Genomic DNA, 25,025 nt, shown 5'->3' on the forward strand with positions numbered 1-25,025 from the left:
TACGCCCACAATGGTAGCAGCGACGAGCCTTGAACCCATTACCTAATGGTTACAGGCAGGCGCGCTAACCACTACGCCACGGCGCCGGACAAATAAATATTATTAACTTTTATATTAACATTACCTATAATTACTGCGTAACTGCGGTTTGTCCAAATCTACGAAAACAAACGTTCTAAAGCGACGACAAAACTAACTAGTGTAAGTTTACAAGTCAAAACAGGGTACAGGAGTTGTCCCCAACGTGTTTACACACATTCTTTACAAATCACTCATTCCTTATACATCATAAGTTTCATTACTGTAATACATTTACAAATGCATTCCACCTACTGCTTCACAATCAGCAATGCCAACTAAAAACGCTTTGCTGGTTACTTCTGGCTTGTTTTTGATCAAGCTTGGTCGACCGTTGTTATAAAAGGGTTCATTAAATAATTAATATTTTGCTAATTAGTGTAATACGTGCTTACTCATTAGTTCTTTGATCTCTTGCTTTATTAGTATTGTGTAGTGACTGTCTGTAGCCTAGCCTATGCTTTACTAATATTTCTTGTTTGTTTTTTTAAGCGGCGTTTGCACTACGATATATCTCGTCTTAGTGTAAAAATAACAAACACTATTTACAAATATTACACAAAGTAGATTAAGTTAATATTAAATGGAACAAGATCGATCAAACTCAATGAGACGTGACTTCCATTTCTACTTTGATATTTACATCACAACACTGTATCGTATCAAGTTACAAAGAGACAATAAAATTGGTCTTAATAAAATGTCATTCATGTTATCTCATCACAAGTGGCTAATTGTCACTTGATAGTGGTCTTGTAAGAGTCAAACCTGCAAGGGCATTCGTACACTTTTTGTCGGTATATAAAAACTGAAAAAAGTTATCACTCTAAACTTGTTCTGTATTATTCATACCTAGTAAAACACCCAGAATTGTATATTTTAGGTTATTTTTATATAACAAACACCATAAACTGTTTTGTAACGAAATTATTTTTTGTTTGATGGAACTGCTTCTGACTTATATGTCACTTTACATTTTATACTCCTTTCTGTACTCTAACCTAATAGTACGTTATATACTCTTATACATCTGTCACTTATTGCAAGTTTAATAACAACTATCCCACTTCTACACAGCACGGACGGAATCGACGATCTTTTAAACACCGAAAGTTCAGCTTTGCTCAGGATCAAGCGAACACTAGGGGGCGAATTGTGGGCAACGCAGAAACAGTTACAGGTTGGTGATGTCATAATCGTCATTGTCATAGACTAGATATTCTCACGTTTTTACGCGTGACTGATGGATTCCTATTACAAATTACCTATCGAAGGTGTCTCAAAGCTGGTCCCATTAATTCACCGTACCTAAAACGTTCTGCCTGTTTCTCGTATTTCCAACAACACGTAATTTAGGCAGCACGTATTCAGTTTACTCCAATCTCGAATATCATTTATTTCAACTCATACATTTTCCTTTTCTCACGTTCTTCTTCATTCATTCATTTATTCTTTTTGCGTCGTTTTTTCATGTTTAACAGAAGTAATGTGGATTTCTATAATCGAATTATCCCAAGTCATTAACATAGCACAGTTTGGAAGACGCAAAAACACTTTAGTATAAATACATTATTTAAATTAAACTCTTGATAAATATTTTATTAAAATAAAATTGGGATTAATGTTTATATTCATACAATGATTGATATGTTCATTGCTTGCAATACAAGCATCGATTATGTGCCCACGTTGTCTTTGGTTGGCGCCGGTTGGCGCAACTTTCACGAAATAAACTTTGGGAATTGAAATCGTACCTCCTGCGTTGTGTTTTGTTACTTTTCATCGGTTTTGGTTTTAGCTTTGAAAAGGGGATAAGTGTAGAGAATTTTGTTGGTTGTTTAAAGAAATAGACCAACTGCCATCATGGCGATGCAAGCTGCTCGACGAGCAAATGTAAGTACAAGTTATACCCTTTTTGCATGGTCACTTATATGCGCGTAAGTACTCGCATATTTACTCGCAAAAGCAAAGTTAACACGCATAACGTCATAAGCGTGTTATCTGCTGTAGGAGGTTAGTTGTTACTTGCATTATGCGAGTAATGAAAAGTTTGGTGGAATTACAGTTTAACTTTTAAGAGCTTAAATCTTTTTCTGGTATTATTTTTACAGTTTTAAGTTGGTAATAGCATCATAAAGTATAAAAACTTATTTTATAAACAAGGTTTAACAATATTGCGCTTAAGTGAGCTAACTCAATGTTGATACGCGCATAAACCAATGACCATGCAAAATAACGCGGTTAGCGAGTTCTCATATGACGAGTTAATGCGGATCATTATTCGCATTAACTTTTTACCATGCTAAAAGGGTATTAATGTAGTATATATTTGTTTTTTAAATCTTTTATATTCTTTTACTATAAAATATTATTGTGGGGTATTCGGGCTCATTCAGTGGCACTGTTTTTATTCAGGTTCGATTACCACCTGAAGTGCACAGAATACTTTATGTAAGAAATCTCCCATACAAGATTACAGCAGAAGAAATGTATGATATATTTGGAAAATATGGAGCAATAAGACAAATTCGACTGTGAGTATTAAAAAGTTCCTTTTTCTGGTACATGCTATTTTAATATCACTTTCTATATATAGAGAAATACTTTTTTCTTAGTACTTAAATATTTAGTTTTCAGGTGTTTGTTATGTAATTTATTTGGGGCTGGTTTAAATGCATAATATTGTATAGTTTTAGCCCAAATTTTTGTCAGTGTATAAACAAATGTTATCTAATATCCGGTATTCAGTTATAAAAAATCTAAACAAAAATCTGTGTTTTCCCCATGCAAAAAAAACAATCATTGCATAATTTGCATCAGAGATCCAATTTTTCATCCCAAAAATCGAACTTTCAAATCTGGGATTGGGTCCACTAGTCGACATAATTAAAACATAATGTAAAACTTATTTGTTTCCAGTGGAAGCACTACCGACACTAAAGGAACAGCATATGTTGTGTATGAAGATATTTTTGATGCTAAGAATGCATGCGATCATTTATCTGGTTTCAACGTCTGTAATCGATATCTTGTGGTTCTTTATTATAATCCTAACAGGGTAAGTACAGCGGATTTAATGTGTTTGAATTTAATTTTTTTCAATATTCTTCTGGTAAATAGTCTATTTACCCCAAATTACATTCCCAATGCAATATTGGTTGTAGAATGAATAAATGTAACTTATTTATCCTTGGGCAATAATTGTCGTTTTTGACTCGTTATTAATGACTAATGAGCCACCCATTAGTGGCCCAGGGTTGGAGCACTGACTGTAAAAAGTGTCTTGCCAAAGGACACATACCCACAATAGTAGAAACATCGAGCATCAAACCTAGTATCTCTGGGTTACAATGCATGTCTATCTGCTGCTTCAAAGGGACAAAAATATTTTATTTCATAATTATATATATTACTATTGGGCAAGTTAGATTTTATATTTCCTGCTTTCACAGCAATTTAAGAAGAAAGATGCTGAAAAGAAACAGGAACAATTGGACAAGATGAAAGCCAAGTTTGGAGTGAGCACAGATCCCAAGTGATGGAACAATTTACAAAACAATGATACTTTGTTATTCCTTACTGAATTCATTGTCGACGTACCCTGTAAATGTGCTGCAGAGCCTCAATTAGTTAAACTTACACATTGACAGCCCTTGCTGTTTTGTTTTTTACAGTGGTTGTAAAACATGTTTTAATATTTTGGTAAAGTACAATTATATCCATTTACTGCTCTACAAATGTTTTGATATTTTGGTAACTACAATTGTATCAATTTACTGTTCTGTGTATTTTTTAAAATATGCTGTATTCTACATGCACAGATGTAAGCTGTAGTAGTTATTAAGTCTTACCTGAAATCTGACATGAGAGCATCTGTATGGTGATAGTATAACCCAGTTGTATGAGAATGCCCATTGGCAAGCAAGCGTACGCACTGCGGAATTTGCGAAAACGAAAGGAAACTGATAAATCTGCCGCTTATGCAAGCAAATATTTCAAGTCCTATGATGCACAAGACAGCAAACCTGAACGAATCAATGAAACTTTTTATGACGATGACTGCATTCAAACTGCTAAGTCAATGCTAGGAATGACTCTTGCTAGAAAACTTGAAAGTGAAATTCTCAGGTGTAAGATTGTTGAAGTAGAAGCTTACATGTCAAATGCTGATAAAGCGTCGCATTCCTACAACTTTAAACGCACAAAAAGAAATGAAGCAATGTTCATGAAGCCAGGCACTTTATATGTCTATATGACATATGGAATGTACTACTGCATGAATATATCAAGCAAAGGTGACTACCTACAACCTATTACCTAATAGAGTCCCTAAAGAATTTTTTGAACTCACAATTTAAAGTATATATATAGTTTAACTTTTTTTTTAGCTGTAAGTTTTCAGTTGTCGTGTTTTGTGTGTCCGTAGGTCATGGAGATGCAGTTTTAATACGAGGAGTAGAACCCTTCAAAGGTTTAGAAACGATGCAGAAAAATCGCGCCAAAATAAACAGCAAGCAAAACCAGATAAAAAATGTAACAAATGGGCCGTCAAAGTTATGCCAGGTAAGTTTTAAACTACCATGAAGTTATTTATCAAAACTGTTTTATATTTCAGGCACTCAAAATTACTAAACAGTTGGACAAGATTGACATGTCGAACAGTGATGAAATATGGCTGGAAAAAGGAACTTCAGTGGATGAAAATGACATCGTTACCTGTAAAAGAATAGGCTTGAAAGAAACTACCTCTGGTGACTGGGCAACAAAACCACTCAGATTTTATATATACGGAAATATGTTTGTTAGTGTAAAAGATAAACTAGAAGAGAAAATAAAGGAAGATAAAAGATAAACTAGAAGAGAAAATAAAGGAAGATAATTTTACTTAAAAAGAGAACACTTAGTCAGTATATTAGTATCATGTCAGGTTAAAAGCATCTATGCACTTGAAGTTCTTCAATCAAGCAGGAACAAACAGAAAATTTTCAAGTACCAAGTGTGATATATTTTAATTGTTATCAACCATTGTTTCAAATTCTCTTTGGTGCGTTTTCTAATTTATAGTTAAAACTAATATCCCATGATTCCATAGGTTTTAGAAGTCATCTAGCAATTTAATTACAAAGATCCCAAATATTTTTAAACGTAGCATATGGAGTTATTTAATGTAAAGAACGAGTGAATGGCCATTATTATTATTATTATAAGAAGAAAGAAAAGGATTACATATATTATTTAAATTTTGGCTATGTTACATACATCAAATGCGAGAATGTTGATTGGACAATCAGCTGATCATGTGACCAGACATGTTGTTGAGTTTTTGTTTATGATCTGCTGGGTTTGCAGCAAGCTCATAATTGGTGATCAAAACTTCTTGTCTTTGTGCCTATTGTAAATTAAATTGAAAAGTTTATGAAATAAGCATTGCTGTACAAGAATGCTATTTAAAGTAATGTGTACTTTTTGTGGTGCAATTACAATTGGGTGAGGTATGTAGAAAAATATCAAATGGAAAGCACTTTTGGGAGTAGTAAGCTACAGCTTAGTTTCACACCAAGAGTTACATTTGTGATGTTTTAAAACCAGTGCCTACAACAAAAATCTTGCACATAATATATGACTTATGATTGTGCATTTTTTATTTTATTCGGTTCATCAAGAATTGTATGAATATAAGTCTAATTAGTTACAGTTACAAGACTTTATGTTACCTGCATAAAGTCTCCTGTAAGCCCAATGTAATAAATTTTAGTTATTTCACCACCATAGCATTCAGGAAAGAAAATTGACAAACAGTTGATGTTTGAGAACCTTGCAATTCTAAAATTGAAGATATTTAAGCATTTGATCACGCACCACGTTGTTTTTCATTTAAAAATGGCTCTCCAAGTTAGTATGGTATTGTGTGTAAATTGGCTGCAAAATCTGACATATAAAGTACTAACACCTGAAGGTGTTTATTGAGACCCTAAGTATGAAAAATTGGGACAAGCCGTTATGGACCACCGAGTTTGGTGCATGATACCTAATGTGCCCACAATGGTGCTTAAATTAGAGGTGAAATGGCTGAAGCCTTCTAACCAGTGTGTCTTGAATCCCATGGTAAAAATAACATTATGTTCGCTTACTTTGCTGGTAGTTGCAATACATCTGTGTACGACTGTGGTAGTTCAAACGCCTGGTCAGCTTCTTTTGCTGTTTGATCTAAACTCATATTTGGAATATTTTTGAAAAGCTTCATGACTTTTGGATGACTGTCATTCTCACCGCCAAGCAATGCGATTGATTTAAGTTTCACATTACCTGTAAAACTGAAGGGAAATTTAAATTTGTGTTTACTAGTTAAGAGCAGTGAAACACATTTTTCACAGTAAATCTAAAGTTTGTGGACTGGTAGATTAAAATACAGTTTATACGAAAACGGCTTTATATATCTTTTTGAGCTCAAACTACCAAAGCTGTTAAAAACCAAGAGTGTAACACACACATGATGTGCTGACTGCTTAACCATCTGTAATACAAAGCACAGACACAGCCATGCAGAAAAGGATGAAATAACTTCTAGAAATTATCTTACGGGATATTAAACAGTAGTTCAGGATCTGCATCACTCTCCACATATCGCTCACGATCAAGTCTTTCATCCCACGCCTTAAAAACTTTTTTTCCAGAACCTTCTTCACTTTCATTCAAGCATTCCAATCTGAAAACAAAAAAGAGAATTTTGAATAATTTATTTTAATTGAATAAATGTAACTTACTTTATCTTTGCATGGCCGGAAAACAAAAGTCATAATGACCCGGGTGTTCGGTTTCAAACATCTCGTGCCAGCTTATGAGTTACTATGTAATGTTACTTTGTGGGTGATTATTTTTTGAGGGAAAGGTAGAAAAAGTATTTGCTACACAAATAGGAATTAGTTCAAGTAATACTTTAAAAACACATTGCGGTGGTAATACTTACTGTGTTAAGTTAATTTTTAAGTACAAACTAAAATGTGCTGATTTATCTTCATGGTCATGTGAATGATCATGACCATGAGCACCATGATCGTGGTCTTCGTGATCACACATTGGTACAAGAGTGATCTGATCCTATTTACTTATAAGCTGCGATATATTAGTGTGTAACTTCTGAGTATTTTGCTGGCTATAAGCTGACTAGAATTTATTTTATTATACCAAGCTACGTTTATATAAAACATTTACAAATATGTTTCATATTCGTAAAACCCTTTTTGTATATGTGGATCATTGGAATGAGGCATGTTTTAATGCACACTTGCGTGTTATGTTTAAGTAATTTGACGCTTTATATTTATTCGCAGCCCTTTTGTAAATTCCTAAAACTCAGGTGATTTCCCTGCAAAAACTTTCGTTTTCAGTTAAATGTTACCCGTTCTAGTGACACGACTGATACACCAACAAGGTTTTATATTACACGAACTCCTAAAACAGTTTGTACATTGATAAGTTTAGTCAAAATGAACAAATAATAAATACAACAAGTAGTCACAAGCTTAACCATATAATGAGTCGGATTGGAGAATGATAACACTACAACAAACGGGTCTATACATTTCAATGCAAAAATTACTGTGGTGAGATTGTACAAATAAGTAACTGTGGTGAGATTGTACAAATAAGTAAGTGGTGCTTTTTTCATTCTTAAACGATTGTCAAAAAAGCTAGTTTAACAGAGCAGGATGTTAAGCTTCTTTTTAAAGCCAGAGATACTTATCTCAAATTCATGAAGTAAATAACATTACATATAGTGTAACACAGATTGGTTAAACACTTCATTTTCATATTATACATGTGAACAATATTTGTAAGTTGTCAATATACATATTTTATGAAAATGGTTAAGATGTTGTCAAAACAAGTTTAACATCCATTACACACAACAAAACAAAACCGCACGTTAATGGCATTTAGTTTTAAAAAACACAACTTTACTTTAACTTATTTAAAGCATTAGACTGTTGTACCTTCCTTAAAGGTATCCAAGTTTCTTACTTGAGGCGAAAAGTGTTATTTATATGCAAAAAGTGTAACTGAATTATGCAACCCTCACAGCATATAAGAGCAATATTTACAAATAAAAATTTGCCTTCAAATTGAATTTATACTTCACTACAACAATCATGAACGCCTAGAAAAAACTACCGTTATGGTTTGTACTGGGAGCTTATGAATTGTAGGATTCAAACATTCTAAGGATATTGTCCAACTTTGTTTCATTACTCAGCGATTTTTCATCCACTGATGTAATTCGCTGCATCATGGTCTCTGCTGCTTTTGGGATCAATGATATTGCAACGTGAACTCGACTGTGTCGTTGTTTTGGCGTCTTACCGAATGCCAGGTTGATTTCAATGTTAGGGCATGTTGAGCCCTCAATGAGGTATCTGTGCCAATCTGTCATGAATTTCTTGTATGAGAACAAGGAATACATTTTTTCCCTAGCTAATAACAAAGGGATTGTATCAGAATCTGTTTCACCGTAACTGCTGAAGGCAAACACCCTGCACTGGCAGAGTCGTTTTAAATGAAGAGAATGCGATTTGTCAGATTTTAAGATAAGTCCAGCATCCATGTGTTTAAGCACGGTGTACAGCAAGTTGCCAGGTGGAACATCAGATTCAGGCAGGCTCACTGGTGTGTGATCAAAGTCGTGAATCAATTCTGATTTTTTCGGCTTGTGCTGTTGAAGCATTTTCTCCTGTTCTTTATGGTTGCCATAGTGAACTCTATATCCATAACTCATATCAGTAAGCAGCATATCTTTCACCACATTCTTGGTCTGGTATCTCACATTCATCGTGTAAGTAAACAACTCTTCAGCTGCAATGAGCAAAACATATATAAAATACACATTACAAATATTCAGAGCTGTTTTTGAATTTTAAACAAATAAATGGGTAACAACCCTAAATTTCACTCTGTTGGTTTGTAAAGACACTTAGATAGTAGGGTAAAAGTTTTTTTTTAGCTCTGAAACTGGGGTGGTAATATGATTAGCCAACAACTACATTACGCCTATGCAAACATTCTACTCACGTGGTATTTGTAATTCAATTAGTATATCAGAAATTGTGATTTGCTGTGGACGTAATCCAGCTTCTGGACCCCCTTGGTTTGCATCATCCTCACTGTTATCAGATTTTTCTCCCACAGTTGATGCCATTTGTGCGGCTTCAAGCAACATTTGAAATCCATCCATTTCTTTATTATGCGGCTGTTTCGTTTTATCATTTACGTCACCCGTTTCTATGCCTTCACAGTAAGATGCAGTTTCCACTTCATTATCGATAGCAAGTTCATCATCCATTGTTTCAATATCCATTGTATTAAAGTAACTGCTTTGATTTTCTGCACCAGTTGAATGTATTTCCACATTCATTTGAACATTCTCCATCAAACTGCTCTGCTCTTCACTGGTCTTGAGATTACTTTCCAATGGAAAAGGGCCTGTACTTGTGTCTCCAATGCGTTCCAGTTTAAACTGTCTTACGCAGGTCCCAGAATAACCGCTCTGAAATAAATAAACCAAATTGTTACACTTGTGTCCGTTGTGTGGACACCTCTTAAATAACTTATCCAGATGAGCCAGTAACTAATGGTTAATATGCCTGGAGATGTTGTGACAAATGAAAATTGAATATAACACTGTATGTTCCAAGTTCACCACCATTAAATACTATTATCCTAACCAATATATTTTAAATACGTCCTTAAAAAAACACCTAATTCACACTTAAATTTTTAATGCAAAAATAATCACTCTCAAAGTTACAAACATGATAATTTAAAACTGTGCATGAGGTGTACAATGTGTTAGAACAACTTTGATTGACCCGCCATGCAATGACAAAAAAAGTATATACATTCATTGAAAAATCGGGTAAAATTTACCGCTGGCTTCAACTGGATTTCTTCTTTGATTCTAAAGGGTTTGGAGTTGTGAGGTAAAGTGGCGGTTGACATGACAACATGTACGGACGATATGGGAGCTGATGGAGCGGGTGGAAGAAGCAACTGTCCTGTTGATGTGAAAATGGAAGTGCAATCCATGTCTAACGTACTTTTTGGAAAAGTACCTGAAAAAAGTTGTTATAGAATCAGATACTTCATATCCACAAAATTATTATGAAATCGGATACAAACAGTATACTCAAACTCAAGTCATACACACTGTGTAAAACAGACCGCCAACATCCTAACGACTGTTGTTGACCGCCACACAAAGTTAAAAAAGATTCATTCACATTGGTAATAATGTCAGAAAAACAAATAAAATAAAACAATGTCTGCCTGTCCATACACTGCATATTTACCACAAGTAAAAGAATCCATAAAATACAGCGTGGATTTAAAATATTACTTGCACATGACAGCTCAATATAAGCAATTCTCACCTTGAACAACAGGTGTAATATCTTCTTTAGCTTTTGTAACTTTGGGAGCTCGCTTTGTGTATGGTTTTCTCTTTTTGGGTGGTCTGGTTTTTCTCAGTTCTGCTATTAAAGCGGCTTTGTTAGTTATTTGATTCAGTATCATAATAATAATAATAAATTATAACTTCTCTTTCTGTACAGTAGCCAAGATTAGGACAATATAAAAACGAAAAGTATCAATTAAACGACAGCAACGAATGCAACATCATTTAGCTCTGCTTATTTAAATTGACACCTAACATTATGATAAAAGCTGTTTTAGATTCAAAACTGGTAAGCAAAAATATATACTCACCAATTGCAAATAAATATGTTAATACTAAAATAAAAATTTACACCAAACATAAAAATCCATAAAAAAGTTGTAATATGCTAAACATTGTTCAAGTAGATGCTGTGCATTGCACCCAATGCTCGTTAAAAGTTACAAAGCACAATCTAAGATTTCTATAAGTCATCACCTTTTGCTTCATCATCAGTTAGCAATTTATAAACCTTGTAATTTCCAACTTGAAGACCAAGTTGGTGAGACTGGTGGAGTTCCTTAATGTAATCGCATTTCCTTAAGATCGTTCGAAAATTGCTTTTCATTTGACTGAAAGACTGGTTTGGTTGTCCAGTAACTGTATTCCATCTGCCTCTAAGTAATGCCCAATCCTATAAATTAAAAGGAATATTTTTAAAAAGAACAAATGCAACTTATTTGTCCTCACATAGCAGGGTCACTACAGTTGTTATAACTAGAATGTTCTGTTTCATACACCTTATGCCGGCTTACGAGTTGCCGCATATATAACTATATCTCGATATCTGAGTATTGATGTAAAAATGGTGGATAAGATTCTTATAACATATTTTCTTTCTTGGAGTTGAGCAGCAAGCCTGCAGTGTCAGTGAGTGTACCACTATACTTAAGTACATTCAAGTGAGCAATTTATTTCATATTTGAGTATTTTAGTTGTTAAACAATGTTAAAATGGGTATATTGAATAAAATATTAAAATGTTGTAACTAATTTAATAAAACACACTTTTTAAGTAAAGATAGCTTTTTTATCATTACCCTATATTTCTAACCACCCCTACTAAAGTACTTTTTTTATAGAAACTTGTTTTGTCGCCCAAATATATACAATTTGTGTTGTAAGTGTGGTGTATATATAAACTCCTTATCAAGCAAACTGTGATACATGGAAGAAATGATATCTTTCCAGGAAATATCATTCACTTTGTCTAACTGACTGTGATACATCATAAATTATGTTCATAAACGTAAGTGCACGGAGACTAACATTTCGTAAATGTAAAAGCACACAGAAACTAATTTTATTCAAATTTCCAATACTCTCTGTAGACAAGCTAAGTAAATGATGGCAAAAAATAATAATAAAAATAACTTTATTTGTTTATTCGATTACCGTAGCGATTAGAAATATTTTAAAAGTAAGGACAGGGTATAGCACATAACAACAGTTGTTAAACTTGCTTACAGACTACAGTTAAAAACATATTTATATTTGATTGGAAGAAAATAAGCCTTGTTTTTACACCGAAATGACATTAGGTGATTGGATTAAAGGCTGTAAAATGCAGTTAACTGGCTGAAAATGATACACTTGGCAGTCATTTTATTGTCATTGTGTTTACACTACTCGTGTTTAACTTCCTGTTTTTATGAATACCGGACAACTTTTGTTTGCAAAGATAAGTTGATTATACCACCATATTTAGTGTGGTGAAAACGCAACAATTTACCCAACTGACTACAAGTAGTTGGTATCATATTAAGCTTTAAAATCATATTTAAACACATTTTTAAACCAATCAGTCTGCTACCATTTTTTAGAAGTTATTATAACATTCATAAATTCATTTGCTCTCACCCTTTTTGTGGTTATTAAATTATTTTATACTCGGAAACCCCTTTGTTTTAAAGTTTTTCTTCAACCTAGCATACTAAATGTTACTTAATAAAACTATTAGTTTTTCTAGGCATAGATTTTTTCTAATTTTACTGCATTACATTAAACTTCAACATGTACAAACAATAGAAGAACTACTGTGGTTACAACTAACAATATGTAACTATACATGAAATTACCCTCCAAAAAGTTATATTGTACACCATTAAGATTACACAAGCAAAATCATTACCTCAAAAATCTTATGGTGCTCTGCCCAGTTTGGGAAGTTTTGTTTGGTCCACGGTATTTTAAATATTCTTTTATTGCTGCCTTCAACCCATTCCAAACCAAGGTAGTTTCCACTGGATATTTGTTGGACCAACCAAGTGGTGAACCGGGTGTGTGGAACGTCACACATGCTCACCACCCTTATTGGTCGCACTGGTTCAGTGGAAGCAGAAGCTTCAGCCATTTTAAAGCCTTTAAATAACTTGAATATTTGTTTTCTATAAACTTTAATGTAATTTTGGTAGAGTGACTTAAAAAAAGAATGTGTTACTTGATGCATTTAAAACACATTATAATAACTTTTATTTGTCTCTTAGATTACGGTGGCGAAAATTTAAAAACTTTAAATGAAAAAGCAGGATATAGGGAAAAATAACAGTTGTTAAAACATGCTTACAGTTAAAAACATATTTACATTTAGTTGGAAGAAAATAAGCAAGGCCGCAACACCTAATGTTTAATCTTGTACTGATTGTAATGTATTTTTAAAGCAAAGTAATAGGTTGTGATACAATATTCAATATTTATAATTTTGTCTGGCATCGTGGTACATTGGTTATAAAACTCTCTTCTGGTATGTGTGTTTGTGCAATTGTTCGTTTTGATTTTTGTTTGTTTGTTTTAATTTTTTCAAATTATTTGGCAATCATAGAAAATCTCCCATAAACCATCATATAAACTAATGAATTTGTATTAAACAACAAATAAATAAAGCTTTAAAAGTTTTATATATAAGGTGCACCATGAATAAACTACATTTCATTTTTTGTGTTAAGTGGCGCATATGTAAAAAAAACAACGATAATGTTGACAACTTAAAATGAAACAATAATGTTCAAACACTTTATTAAATTTTAAAGTTATTTAAACAAAATATTGTAAGTAAAAATAATAATACATATAAAGTTTTTAAAGACACAAATTGAACTGAAAAGTTAAAATATGGCAAATTACTTTGTTAGACATGATACATAGTTTGGTATTAGTTTACTGTTACATATGTTTTCTCTGCTAGAATCTTTGTATACAAAGTTAACTAGTATATGTTACCTTACTGCTCTATATATAGAAAACCATGTTAATTCACAATACAAAGTTTAATATTATAGTTATAAACTATGTAGGCTATTTTAAACACACTGGCTTTAACAGAATCTGTTAAAAAGGGTGTATTCATGTTATTTTTCCATAACTTTACTTTTATATATTTTTTCCTTACAGATTCAATTAAAAAAATATATATATATATAAATATTTGTATTCAGCTTGCATATTCTACCGAGTTTAAACGCCAATTAACCGAACAACAGCTGTCTAATTTCCTTACAGTAAAGGCGGAAAATCACATATGAAACACGTAGATTATTGTACGTGATTTACTAATACTTTATATTAGACATGAACTATAAATTTTCAAAGTATCTGACCTTAATAACGCGTTACGTAAAGACAATTTAGAAATGGAGACGAGAAAAACTCAAACGCGCTTTGACACAAAAGCCTCCACCCCGAAAACCGCGTCGATTGTCGATCTGCGTCCGTCACTTATATAGCGTAACATACGCAATATAGAAAATACATAACGCCAAAAAATGCTTTAAACGTTTTGGGTTATATATTTCAATTGTATGTTACGTTAATTGTATGCAATTAGCGAGTGTAAACGTTTTACGATATTTCAATATTTGAACTATTCCATGAGGGAAACCACCGCCCTTGATAACTGGCGCTTTTTTTGTGCGAAAGTCGGTTAGCAACTACGTCACACGACTTCTGCGCTTGGGGATTTCCCTGTAGTAAATCTATCGTAAAGGTTGCAAATTCGTCCCGAAATCAAACGAAAAACGAAACTGTCGTTAGGTATAGGAGACGTACACGAATCTTATAAAGTAAATTGTTACTTTATCCTTACCAGAAACGCAGTTGTGAGCTTGCACGGTTGATATTGAATGCTGATTTTCAGTTTCAAATTAGTCCTTTTTTCAGCAACTAAAACGGCCAATTCAATGTTTAAACAGCACTTTTGCCAATAAATTCGTTCAACGACATTTTAGCATGTTTATACCTCCTACCTCATGTCTAGTATTATAGAAACACACTGAGTTTATTAGAACTATTACTTACATGCTCACTGGTTACAAACCTCAAGACGAGAAAGCTGGAGAAATGATGAGAAATCCCGGCAGTTTATTTAGAAAATAGAATTCGGAGGCAACATGCCTTACATAGCAAGAAAAAGCAAAACAAAGGTAGAGGAAAAACAAGTAAAACAAAAACTTCCCATATGCACAATCACATTGAGGTGTCCATAGGTTCGGGACAATACATAGATTGATCTATAATTGCTTTGCTAGTGCTTGGAATATCAACGCTTCTCTCAACAGGCCGCAACAATTTCTGCGGCTTCTGTTTCTGGCGTGACCTTCTGCCAACTGAGCACGGCTCCACGCCACTTACAACGGCAGGAGCCACGCTTGAAGAAGGTTTAGTTTCACTTGAAATAACAAGCAACTTATGTTGGTTCTTTAGTGTTAGGGATTGCACCGTTTTTTCAATATTACTGCTAGAGCTGATAGGGCTACTGCTTGAAGGGGTCAAGTGAAACAAGCTGTCCAGTGTTTTCTTATTGGATAATTTATTAAAGTTACTCTTTGAAGCTGACGAGGAAAGCTGACTCAAAGTTTCTTGGATGGATGGAACTTCATTGAAACCTTTGATCTCTTCCTCATCATCGGATAGAGGTCCGGGAGAAACTTCTGGTGAATCCATTTCTTCCTCGTTGTCGATAAGCACACAATCTTGCTTCTGTAGGGAACAGACATTTACATACAAGAAACACAGTATAGTTAGCAACAAGCGAAAATAAGAGAGATTTCCAAAACTTAAAATGAAGTAGCATTTAAAAGCTACGTATACATCATATTTCCTAATTACTGCTGTCTTTATAGCCAACTATGTTTGTTAAAGGCAAAAGATCTTAAACAGTAGAATCTTGTAGATTCCAAACTTTCATTTATACATTCAAAAGTTTCCCCAAGAACACCAAAAAGGTCCTCCCAAAACACAAAATTTAAAAAAAGTTTATTTAACCCCAAAAAATTGAAAAAAATTGTCTTCAAATTATTGCAGACATACAACTCTACTTTTCAAAAACCCAAATTTAGAGACAACTTATTTTATAACAGTACTTCAAATAGACAATTACCTCTTCTGTATTAGTTGTCCATGAACAATCCCCTGTATTGATATCATTCCCATTACAACCTTGAGAATGCATCTCGTAGGTTTCACGATCCAGGAAACCAGTGTTACACGACTTGCAAAACATCCACGGATCTTCTTCAGTTCGTTCTAATTCAATGGTTTTGTTTTTGGAAGGTTTGGGGTCACTTGGGACTTTCAATGGGCTCAGTTTCTAAAAAAAAAACGAAATTGAAAAAAAAACATTTAAAAAAAATTTAAAACAACATAGCCAAAGAACTACTTTACTCAAATTTGCCAAGACTATTTAAAAAAATTTCCGGTTGTATTTTTTTTAATTAAAAAAATTTCTTTACACCGAATATAATAGAAAACAGCTTTGCAGTACCTTTTGTTTGGTTTCAGATAGATAGGGATCTATTTTATACATGGAAGCAGGTATATCTGTTGGTTTATCACGAACCATACTGTCCACCCAACCCTTTGCATTGAACTTCAACAATCCACTTGCAATCATCTTCTCCAATTCCTGTGTTAAAATATTCATTATAATCATATACCTCATGCCAGCTTACGAGTTACCATGTATGTTAGTTTGTGGGTGATTATTTTTCAGTTTTTTTTTATGTTTGGCTGATAATTTGCACAACCTATTAGTGACCACTGGGTTGGAGCAATTGTTGTTTAGTGTCTCATCTAAAAACAAATTCGCCGCCAGTAACAGCAACGACGAGCCTGGAACCCCTTACCTCTGAGTTTGAGATGGCACACCAACCACTCTACCACAGCACCGACATCTATAGTGCAAAGTTTGGCCTATTTACCTTAATTTCTTCTTCACTGATACCAGTTGACCTCCTCACGTAATAGAAGCCATGGTGCCCTGACATAGACTGATGATTCACCAACCTGGTTTTGCACACAGAACCGAAAACACATTCTGAACATCTGTCCGAAAGAATTAAATACATAAACACTGACCCCAAAAAAACAACACATAAATAATATTAGGAATGAAAAAATATATTTCATTATTTAAATGAAAAATGACCATTTAAACCACAGTATGAATATATGGCATTGGCGTTAACTTAGTTTTAAAATCCACTCAGTAATAACAAAGTAACCATTCTAGAAGAAACGAGTATTTAAGTAGATAGCGAAAGTTAACTGGTGCAAAAAATTAGAAACCATTCTGGTCCCAATTTCTGGCAAAGTTAACTAAATGTCACAAAAATTCAAAATCAACTAAAAAGAGTTGGAAAAGTGCAAAACAACTTTTGATTTAAATGTGTCTTAAATAATGTTTAAAATTTGTCTTACCAAAATTATTCAAAAATTTGGCTAAAATAAACGGGATTGAAAATATTATTAAAAATATGGAGTCAATTCGTCTCAATTGTAAGGAAATTAAGAAGCGAACTTACCGAAATGGATAATCACCAATATGTTGCCGCGCATGGTGTACAATAGAAGATAACTCGAGTCCAATAAACGTACAGAAGTTGCACGAGAACCATTTCGACTTTCCTCCTTGCACCTTTGTTTCAAATGGTTTGTAATAATCAGGGATCACTCCAGTGTATCGTCGCGATATCCAGGAAGATGTAGAAGTGTTTTCATGAGTCTTTCTTGGGCACCAATCTAAGATGCCTCTTGTTCCTTATTAGCTCAACCTTAAGAAAGTTTTGACTGGTTCATATAAAGAAAACAACCACAAACAGAGAAGCTAGCGCAATAAACAAGTTTAAAGGTGTTGCGGCCTGATTTGCGACGAAGGCAAAAATTAAAATGGGCCTAACCCCTTCCTATTTCTACTGTAACCCTCCCCCCTTTTTTTACCAATTTATTTGTCCAATTTGTCATTTTACTTGCTAATTGCAATATGTCCAGACTTAACTTTTCCACAGATAAGAATCTACATATGCACTACAAGTCCAACGCAACAGCATATGTATTTTACCGCCAAAATTACTTACAAATTTTCTACATTGTGACCTACAAGCAGACTTATGAAATTAGATACCTGTTTTATACCTTTAACTTTAACTTGCCCCAATTCACAGATATATAGGTGGTATTCATCCAATAAACAATTTACCTTTTCTTTCGAGCACACAATGGTAAGAATATGAGTTTTCATGGCAGCGGCTGATCTAAATTTAGTCCCGCACCAACTACAGCACCGCTTATGAGTTATACAGTGTTGCCAGATGTGATGGAGAAACGGCACCGAACCAGAGATGCATTGAAGGCAGAAAAAACATTTGTAAACCTTGACCCCATCACCACCTTTTACCTAAAAAAATTTCCGATTTAAAAAAAATATTTCTTTACAAAACCTATATCTATATATATATGTAATAACTTTCTTTGTTCTTTTTAAAAAATATTGTTTTGCTCTTTCTTCCAAAATGTTAAACATGTGAAAAAAATACTGTAGTACACACAAATTTTCCATTTATAGATATGATAAATCAATTAACGAAAAATAAATTTTTTTCATTTTTTATAGATCATACCAATATAACAAAACTAATTAGCACTACTTTTCTTATATTCAAACTTGTTTTTATTGTGAAAAAAACAGAAAAAAACAATCAAAAAAAACTTATGTGACAAAGGAACTTACAGATTTAAAGGAGCGATAAATCAACGCTGAGCTATCAGATGCGGCTTTGAATAAATTAGAAGTGGAAGCTTTGCTTTGTTTGGAACCAATCGCCTTATTCTTAGCATCTGAAACATCGATTTAGTTTTAAACAAATCTTAAACCTGCATAGTTGTAAAGTTAATGGTGCCTGGGGTAACATGTCAACCTAATTCATGAAATACGGGTGACAATGTACCATAATATATTTTAGGATCTCAGTTTTATGTTTAAAACATTTTTTTTGCTGTTTGATAGCTATAAAAACCAGCAGAGCCAAAGTATATTGCATACTTTATTCACCATTGCATACTTTATTCACACATTATTCACTATAGTTCCCTAAGTTTGACAACAATGCATATTAACTGCATTTTAGAAATGTCACATCTGAGTTTGTTAAAATTTTAAAGATGGCTTCAAACATGTTTCAATCTTTCCACTTACGTTGCACAAGGCTTGGAGCTTTTCCCTGCAGCGCTCGTTGTGCTGCGAGCATCATGCGATGTTGTACAGATTGACAGTGACGATTAAATGAACTTTTCGAATTAAGTCTACATTTACAAGTCTTACACACGTGTCTGCAATTTTAAGAATATTTCATGTTTGTAAAGTATTTAACTAAAACATAACTTAAAATAGCCGTAATGAAACATAACTTAAATTATTATTTATAAGAAATCAAATAAAACATATTTTTAAGCAGCCGAAATGTAAACTTCTGTCGTCCTATTAAGGTCAACTTCATGCACATTTACCCTATATGAAATACAATTTGTTTAAATAGTACCCTGTTATCAAAAGAGGTGCATCAGATATACATTATGACAAAAACTCGTTAATGTCCAAAAACCAAAACAGATTTTTTTACAATTTTTGGGCTAAAATCACAAAACCTAGGTCCTCTGAAAAGGACCTCACCCATATTAAGTAGAATACTTGTAAATATAGATATAATTTTTGCATTTTCTTACCCGGTAACCGATTTCTGACCATCTGTGTCATCTTTGTTATCCAGCTCCTTGTCAGAAGTTGCGTTCTTTTTGCTGCTACGTAACATATTTCTATACATCAGATAGTTATTTAATATATTTTAAACTTACATAGAATTACTGCATGTGAATAGATCTTACCTAAGCATGGCGCTGTTTTTTAAACCTGGTTTATCCTTCTTTGGGGATTTTTCTACAGTTTCATTTTCTTTTTTGGGGGGCAATGTCACAGCTAAATGAATAACAGTACAAGATAACCACGAATCAATTTATCAAAATACATTTTATGTAAATTTTTACCAGAAGCAAATTTTTACCAGAAATTTTACCACCTTCACACATGAAGGACATTCATACTTTTAGTTATATAAGCGTCCTGTGTGTTGAGGTAATGAGATAAATCTGGCCTAAATCCTAGGTAACTCACCCATATAGAATAGAAATGATATTTTAAGCATAAAGCTAATAATGTCAAAGCCACACAGTTAAATTTGGCAAAAAAAAATGATAAAACAATTTGCCTAAGCTAAAGTTTAAAATTTTGGTTAGATAATTTTTTTTAATTTGAAGTTAATAGTGAAAATGTCGGTTCTACTTAGGGATGTACATTACAGAATTTTGAATCTGTGAGATTCGAATCTAATTACGGGATTCGGTATTCTGTTTAATGACGTCATCTCATATAATATATTAACAATTTTTGAGTGTTAATAATTTTGAAAAAAAATATTTTTGCTATTGTGGGACTTTCGAGAGTATACGTTACGCAACGTCTATTTATGGCCTGCTATACGTTTCATGACGCAAGAACTACCCAATAGTACAATTTTTGATCATTTTACAGCTCATGATCCAACAAGGCTCTGTAAAAGAGTCTATAAACTGACTTATGTTGGTAAAATTCATTTTTCCTATAAATATAAAAAGATTCGAAATTCTAGATTCGGAATTCTAGATTCGAAATAAAGTATTCTAGGATATCCTAGACTACCTAATTATTCTGTAATGTGCATCCCTGGTTCTACTTTGACTTTAAATTGTCATAGAAGGGCTCACCATTAGGAATAGGGGTTGGGTCGGAAAACAACAATTCCTCTATAGCGGAAGCACGACTTTTCAGATGATTTTCCCTCACATATTTATCCAGATTGGCTAATTCCTTTTGTAGCTCAGATTTAGAATCACGTTCTGAAGGCACACCTTCGGTAAAAATATGAATAAACTATAAATTTTTTTGTTAACACATATTATAGCAATAGCCTGCAATCATAGGCGCCTAACATGGGTATGCAAAATATGCGTATATACCCAGGAAATAAATCAGAGTGCCCAGTACAAATACTCCTTTAATAGTCCAATTTAAAAACATGTTTTACAATAAACACTATACAGTGGTGATTGTGCAATGATTAGTCTATTTCCAAAATAAAAGCTTATAATGTGAAAAATGTTTCAATAAAAAGAAAAAATGCTTTTTATGTTTTAAAACTTACAGGTACCTTGACTTTTAAATAGTTAGATGCCTATGTATGCAACACAAATTTTGTAAATATGATGAAAAAATGTAATTACCTACTAGGATGCACTCCACAGATGCAGGATTCATTTTGATGAATTTATATTTTCGCTGCAGTTTCGGTGCTCTGTGAATAGGATGTTAAAACTAACACTGAGTAATTTACCTTAATAAAAACGACTTAATAGGAAATCGAAAAAATGAATTCCCAGACACCTGTTTAAAGTTACACTAAACATTGTGACAAGCGGTAAGATATATCATAGGACAACACTGCTTTAAATAAAAACATTATATATATATATATATATGGTACTTTGTGCAAGAAAAGTTACTTTTCAAGCTATTCTAAAAGTAAATTTAACACAGATATTGCAGATATTAGTTTACTGCTGGAATAATAATATTGTACATAGAAATGGAACTTACACAGAAAGTGCTGCCCTAATGCACACAGTGAGTGAACCATGCTTGCCATAGGAATCATGGAACTTCTTTGCGACCACACGAGGAGCACGACCAAAACTCACAGAGTTTGCTGGTCTATGTGATGCTATTGTAAAAATTGGAAACAAAAATAAAGATATTTAAACATTATGTGACTGTATAGAATAGATTACCAATTGTTCTGGGAACTTTCAAAACAGGGGTGGTTCATATTTCACAATCCAGTTTTAAACCTAAACATTGAATATACTGTCATATGTTCAAACAAACAAGTATAGCTAAAGTATTGTATTAACCACATTGATCAATAAGGTTTCTTATGTTTTACAACTATACGTGAAACTGCAAAGTCTTGGGAGATTTGTATAAAATTTAAAACCCCCACCAAAATAAATATATATATACATTTTTAAATATGTTTAAAACGGCTAGGTTGTTCGTACATGTTATACTTGGTGTTGTTTTACTTGGAGCGTGTGTGACGGTCACTGGCTTGATTGGAACAATTTGAATGCTGCAATTATTTAAGCTGTTGCTTGTAACCTAAAAAAACGAGAATCAGCATAAATAATATTACCTACGACTATAAAAAATGAAATAAAAAACAGGTCTTTAGAACTAAAAAATAGGACTTTAAAAATAAAAATCTTTTATGGTAGAAAAAGTAAATAGACAATGTATACAAAAAAAACACAAGTGTGTAATTGGCTTACCACATTTGAGCATGTGTCTGGAGAACGTTTTTGTGCAGCTGGAAATAAAAAAGGAAGTTTAGAATAAAATTAGATTAAATGTTTTACCAAAATATAAGTGAGTGTTTATACCTGAGATGTAAACTGGGGTTGAACTGGGTTTTATAGATTTGGGTGCTGCGTGTAGTTCCTGGCAATTAAAGAAATATTTTGTAAAATCAAACAAAGTAAAAAAACTTGCATTTAGGAGTTTTTTTATGTTGTAGAATTCAAAGTTCTTTGTGGCATTTTTAGCTAGTGTTGTGAACTTTGTGTAAAAGTTGGTTTGTTTATAAAACAGGATGCTAAAACACCTGATAATGTTTACCCCTAGTTTAAAAATCAAAATGGTGTGCCTAATTTTATGCTTATGGTCAAGAGCAAGTTAAAAATCTGAAGCACTTCATGGTAGTGCCTAATGGTACAGTAAACATATTAAAAAAAAGTTTATGTACAGGACACAGATTGTTCAAAGTACCAACAACATTTTTCATTACTTTTATATCTTTTTAAATAATAAAAGAATACAATTACTTTTTATTGCAATAAAAATATTAAGAGGTGTTTATGTACAAGACTCTATTTTCGCATTACTTTATTTTTTTGATAATTAAAGAATATAATTACTTTTTATTGCTTTAAAATAGTCATGACTTGTTGCTAGCTACCTTTGAAAACACAACAGGACCACTGTTGATAACAACCTGAGAGGGTGAATGCATTTTCATCATAGAGTTGGCAGAGCTTGGTTTAATTGAGATTGCATTCTGCCTTGTGACTTGAATGGGGTTGCTTAGCTGTATAGGAATGCTATTCTTGGAAGAGGTGGTACTTGTTGAGGACTGTTGGATTACTGGAATATACTTTGAATCCTTTATTCCAGTTGGAGTGTTGTTGTTTAGCAGTTTGACAAGCACAGGTCCACTAACTTGGCCGATCATTTTGTTGTTTTTTAAATTCACCTGAAGTGACTGACAAAAATGTGAAAGATTAGAGCAAGCATTTTTATAAAAAAAGAAGAATTTTTTAATACAGAATTTTAATACAAAGAATTTTTTAATACATAACGTGTTTTTTTATCTATTTGAATGCATTAGCAAAGATCAGAGTAGTTCATACTGAGTTGTAATTAAAAAAAAACTGTGGGTAAAAACCAAAAACCAATCTATGTAACATTAAAGCAAACATTACCCAAAAAGCAAAGGTTTTTAGTTAACTTACCTTTAGGTTGGAAAATTTATTCTGAATGTTAGAAGTCTGTAGATTTCTTGGTATGATAGTGAAATGATCACTTTTAGGTTTCAATTGAACAGTTCCATTTGGACTGCTCGTGCCTACATTAAGTTTCGGTTGAATTTGAACAACTTTACTTGCTGCTGTAAAAACAAATACACAAATATATTATGTCATGTTTTATACAACGATATCCTTTTTGGCATATACCATAACAATATATACAATATGTCTATAGCTATTGTATTACGCACTCTTAAACAAAACACCAAATTTATTTTACATATTTCTTTAGTAAATACTAACACGGCATTACACACCTTTAGAGCGTAAACTTTTTGAATTTTCTTTCTCCTTCTTATCGCTTGTCTGTTCTTCCTGTATTTAAAATGGTGATATTAACAACTATAGTACCAAGTGCTTATATATATATATATATGAGTTTAATATATAAACTTAGGCAACCTAATTTCAATATAAATGCTAAAAAATATCCAATGTAACTGCTGACCTGCTCAATCTTTTGCTCTGGGTTTTTATTTCTTGTTCTCATTTCATATCTCTTTGGTGGGTATTCAAATATAGTGGGAACGGCATCTGAAAACCAGAATGATTGGTAAGTACACTATACAAAAGTAAATAAAATACAGCAATACTTGCCAATACATAAAGTGATCACTGATCACTACCACGACTATGGAGTATATGGCTGCATTATATAGGCATGTTCATGAATGATTATTATCAGGGCTCTTTTTCAAAGATAGTATACCTGGCTTCAATACTATCTTTTCCTTTTTATTTGCATCACCAGATAAATCAGCCTTTACTTTCATGAAGTCCTTTGGTGTAAAATGCTTGCTGCAAATGTACAGGGTTTTAACTCTGTTCCAAGAGTTCACTGTCAATGTAGGATTGTTTATGTTTTTCAACCACAATTTAGCAAACTCTTTATCTTGTGGAAAGCGATGTAATGTCGCAGTATCCTTCTTAAGTTCACCGTACTTTACACAAAATGGGACAGAACAGGAAGGCATGCCTACATGACAAATGTATACAACATAGCATAGGCACTGTAACACCAAATCAACAGTTTAATGAAACAAATTATATAAATATATGTACATAATATCATATGCATATGTAAAAAATATTAAATAAAACCAACAAAAAGTGTGTAAACTATGGTAAAAACGTCTATATGATATAGAGTTAAGAAAAACGTATGGAAAAATACGTATGACCAACTTTTTAATTGCACCATGTATAACACCTACACTTTGCATTAGCGGCATTAATAGTTATTTCTGTATTTTTAATTTTATATTCCCGTATTTTAAATCGTCAATTAATTAGTAAATTTGTCTGAATAACGATTACGGGGACTACAAAATTAGAGAGATCAAATTACGTATACGACAATACCAAGTAAGATAATAAACGCGCGAAATATCGTATGCTAATTAGCGCTGTCTATATCCTTACCGTAACGCGCAAATATCGACAATGTCTTAAGATAGACT

General features: G+C 32.9%; 5 protein-coding genes across 8 annotated transcripts; 2 read left to right on the top strand and 3 right to left on the bottom strand.

Moving 5' to 3' along the window:
- Positions 1–1,799: 1,799 nt before the first annotated feature.
- Positions 1,800–3,895, top strand: LOC100181343 (splicing factor 3B subunit 6-like). The gene is made up of 4 exons (XM_002123842.5): positions 1,800–1,971; positions 2,494–2,612; positions 2,998–3,136; positions 3,531–3,895. Exons 1-4 carry the CDS (start codon positions 1,942–1,944, stop codon positions 3,615–3,617), a joined length of 375 nt encoding a protein of 124 aa, XP_002123878.1. The 5' UTR covers positions 1,800–1,941; the 3' UTR covers positions 3,618–3,895.
- A 6-nt stretch (positions 3,896–3,901) lies between these two features.
- LOC100178994 (putative 3-methyladenine DNA glycosylase) lies at positions 3,902–5,279 on the top strand. Of its 3 annotated transcripts, XR_001974673.2 has the most exons (5): positions 3,902–4,373; positions 4,505–4,641; positions 4,694–4,885; positions 4,920–5,038; positions 5,069–5,279. XR_001974673.2 is itself a non-coding variant. In XM_009859728.2 (4 exons), the coding sequence occupies exons 1-4, from the start codon at positions 3,980–3,982 to the stop codon at positions 4,965–4,967; spliced, it is 771 nt and encodes a 256-aa protein (XP_009858030.1). In that variant the 5' UTR covers positions 3,902–3,979; the 3' UTR covers positions 4,968–5,279. The 3 variants fall into 3 exon arrangements, 2 of the variants coding, with proteins under 2 accessions (XP_009858030.1, XP_018666791.1); XM_009859728.2 differs by having other exon boundaries at positions 4,920–5,279; XM_018811246.2 differs by having other exon boundaries at positions 4,694–5,279.
- On the bottom strand, positions 4,506–7,368 carry LOC100176678 (PITH domain-containing protein 1). The gene is made up of 6 exons (XM_002123386.5): positions 7,046–7,368; positions 6,659–6,784; positions 6,210–6,392; positions 5,793–5,901; positions 5,338–5,467; positions 4,506–4,794 (listed from the first exon to the last, which is right to left on the bottom strand). Exons 1-5 carry the CDS (start codon positions 7,153–7,155, stop codon positions 5,366–5,368), a joined length of 630 nt encoding a protein of 209 aa, XP_002123422.1. The 5' UTR covers positions 7,156–7,368; the 3' UTR covers positions 4,506–4,794; positions 5,338–5,365.
- A 130-nt stretch (positions 7,369–7,498) lies between these two features.
- On the bottom strand, positions 7,499–13,005 carry irf-like-5 (interferon regulatory factor like protein). Of its 2 annotated transcripts, none has more exons than XM_009859665.3 (6): positions 12,695–13,005; positions 11,003–11,198; positions 10,503–10,601; positions 10,000–10,184; positions 9,145–9,619; positions 7,499–8,928 (listed from the first exon to the last, which is right to left on the bottom strand). In XM_009859665.3, the coding sequence occupies exons 1-6, from the start codon at positions 12,914–12,916 to the stop codon at positions 8,273–8,275; spliced, it is 1,833 nt and encodes a 610-aa protein (XP_009857967.1). In that variant the 5' UTR covers positions 12,917–13,005; the 3' UTR covers positions 7,499–8,272.
- Positions 13,006–14,899: 1,894 nt separating this feature from the next.
- On the bottom strand, positions 14,900–24,797 carry LOC778872. Its single transcript, XM_018811245.2, is given in 23 exon segments — positions 14,900–15,537; positions 15,938–16,147; positions 16,322–16,462; positions 16,758–16,881; positions 17,361–17,563; positions 17,565–17,609; positions 18,035–18,232; positions 18,566–18,672; positions 19,031–19,164; positions 19,558–19,629; positions 19,717–19,807; positions 20,632–20,775; positions 21,148–21,218; positions 21,521–21,644; positions 21,982–22,081; positions 22,252–22,289; positions 22,363–22,420; positions 22,938–23,240; positions 23,491–23,645; positions 23,823–23,880; positions 24,014–24,099; positions 24,275–24,575; positions 24,780–24,797. Coding segments are annotated over 23 exon segments (3,294 nt in total). The 3' UTR covers positions 14,900–15,024.
- Positions 24,798–25,025: the final 228 nt, after the last annotated feature.

The sequence above is a fragment of the Ciona intestinalis genome, chromosome 3 (genome assembly GCF_000224145.3).
Source record: "Ciona intestinalis chromosome 3, KH, whole genome shotgun sequence".
Classification (NCBI taxonomy): Eukaryota; Metazoa; Chordata; class Ascidiacea; order Phlebobranchia; family Cionidae; genus Ciona; species Ciona intestinalis.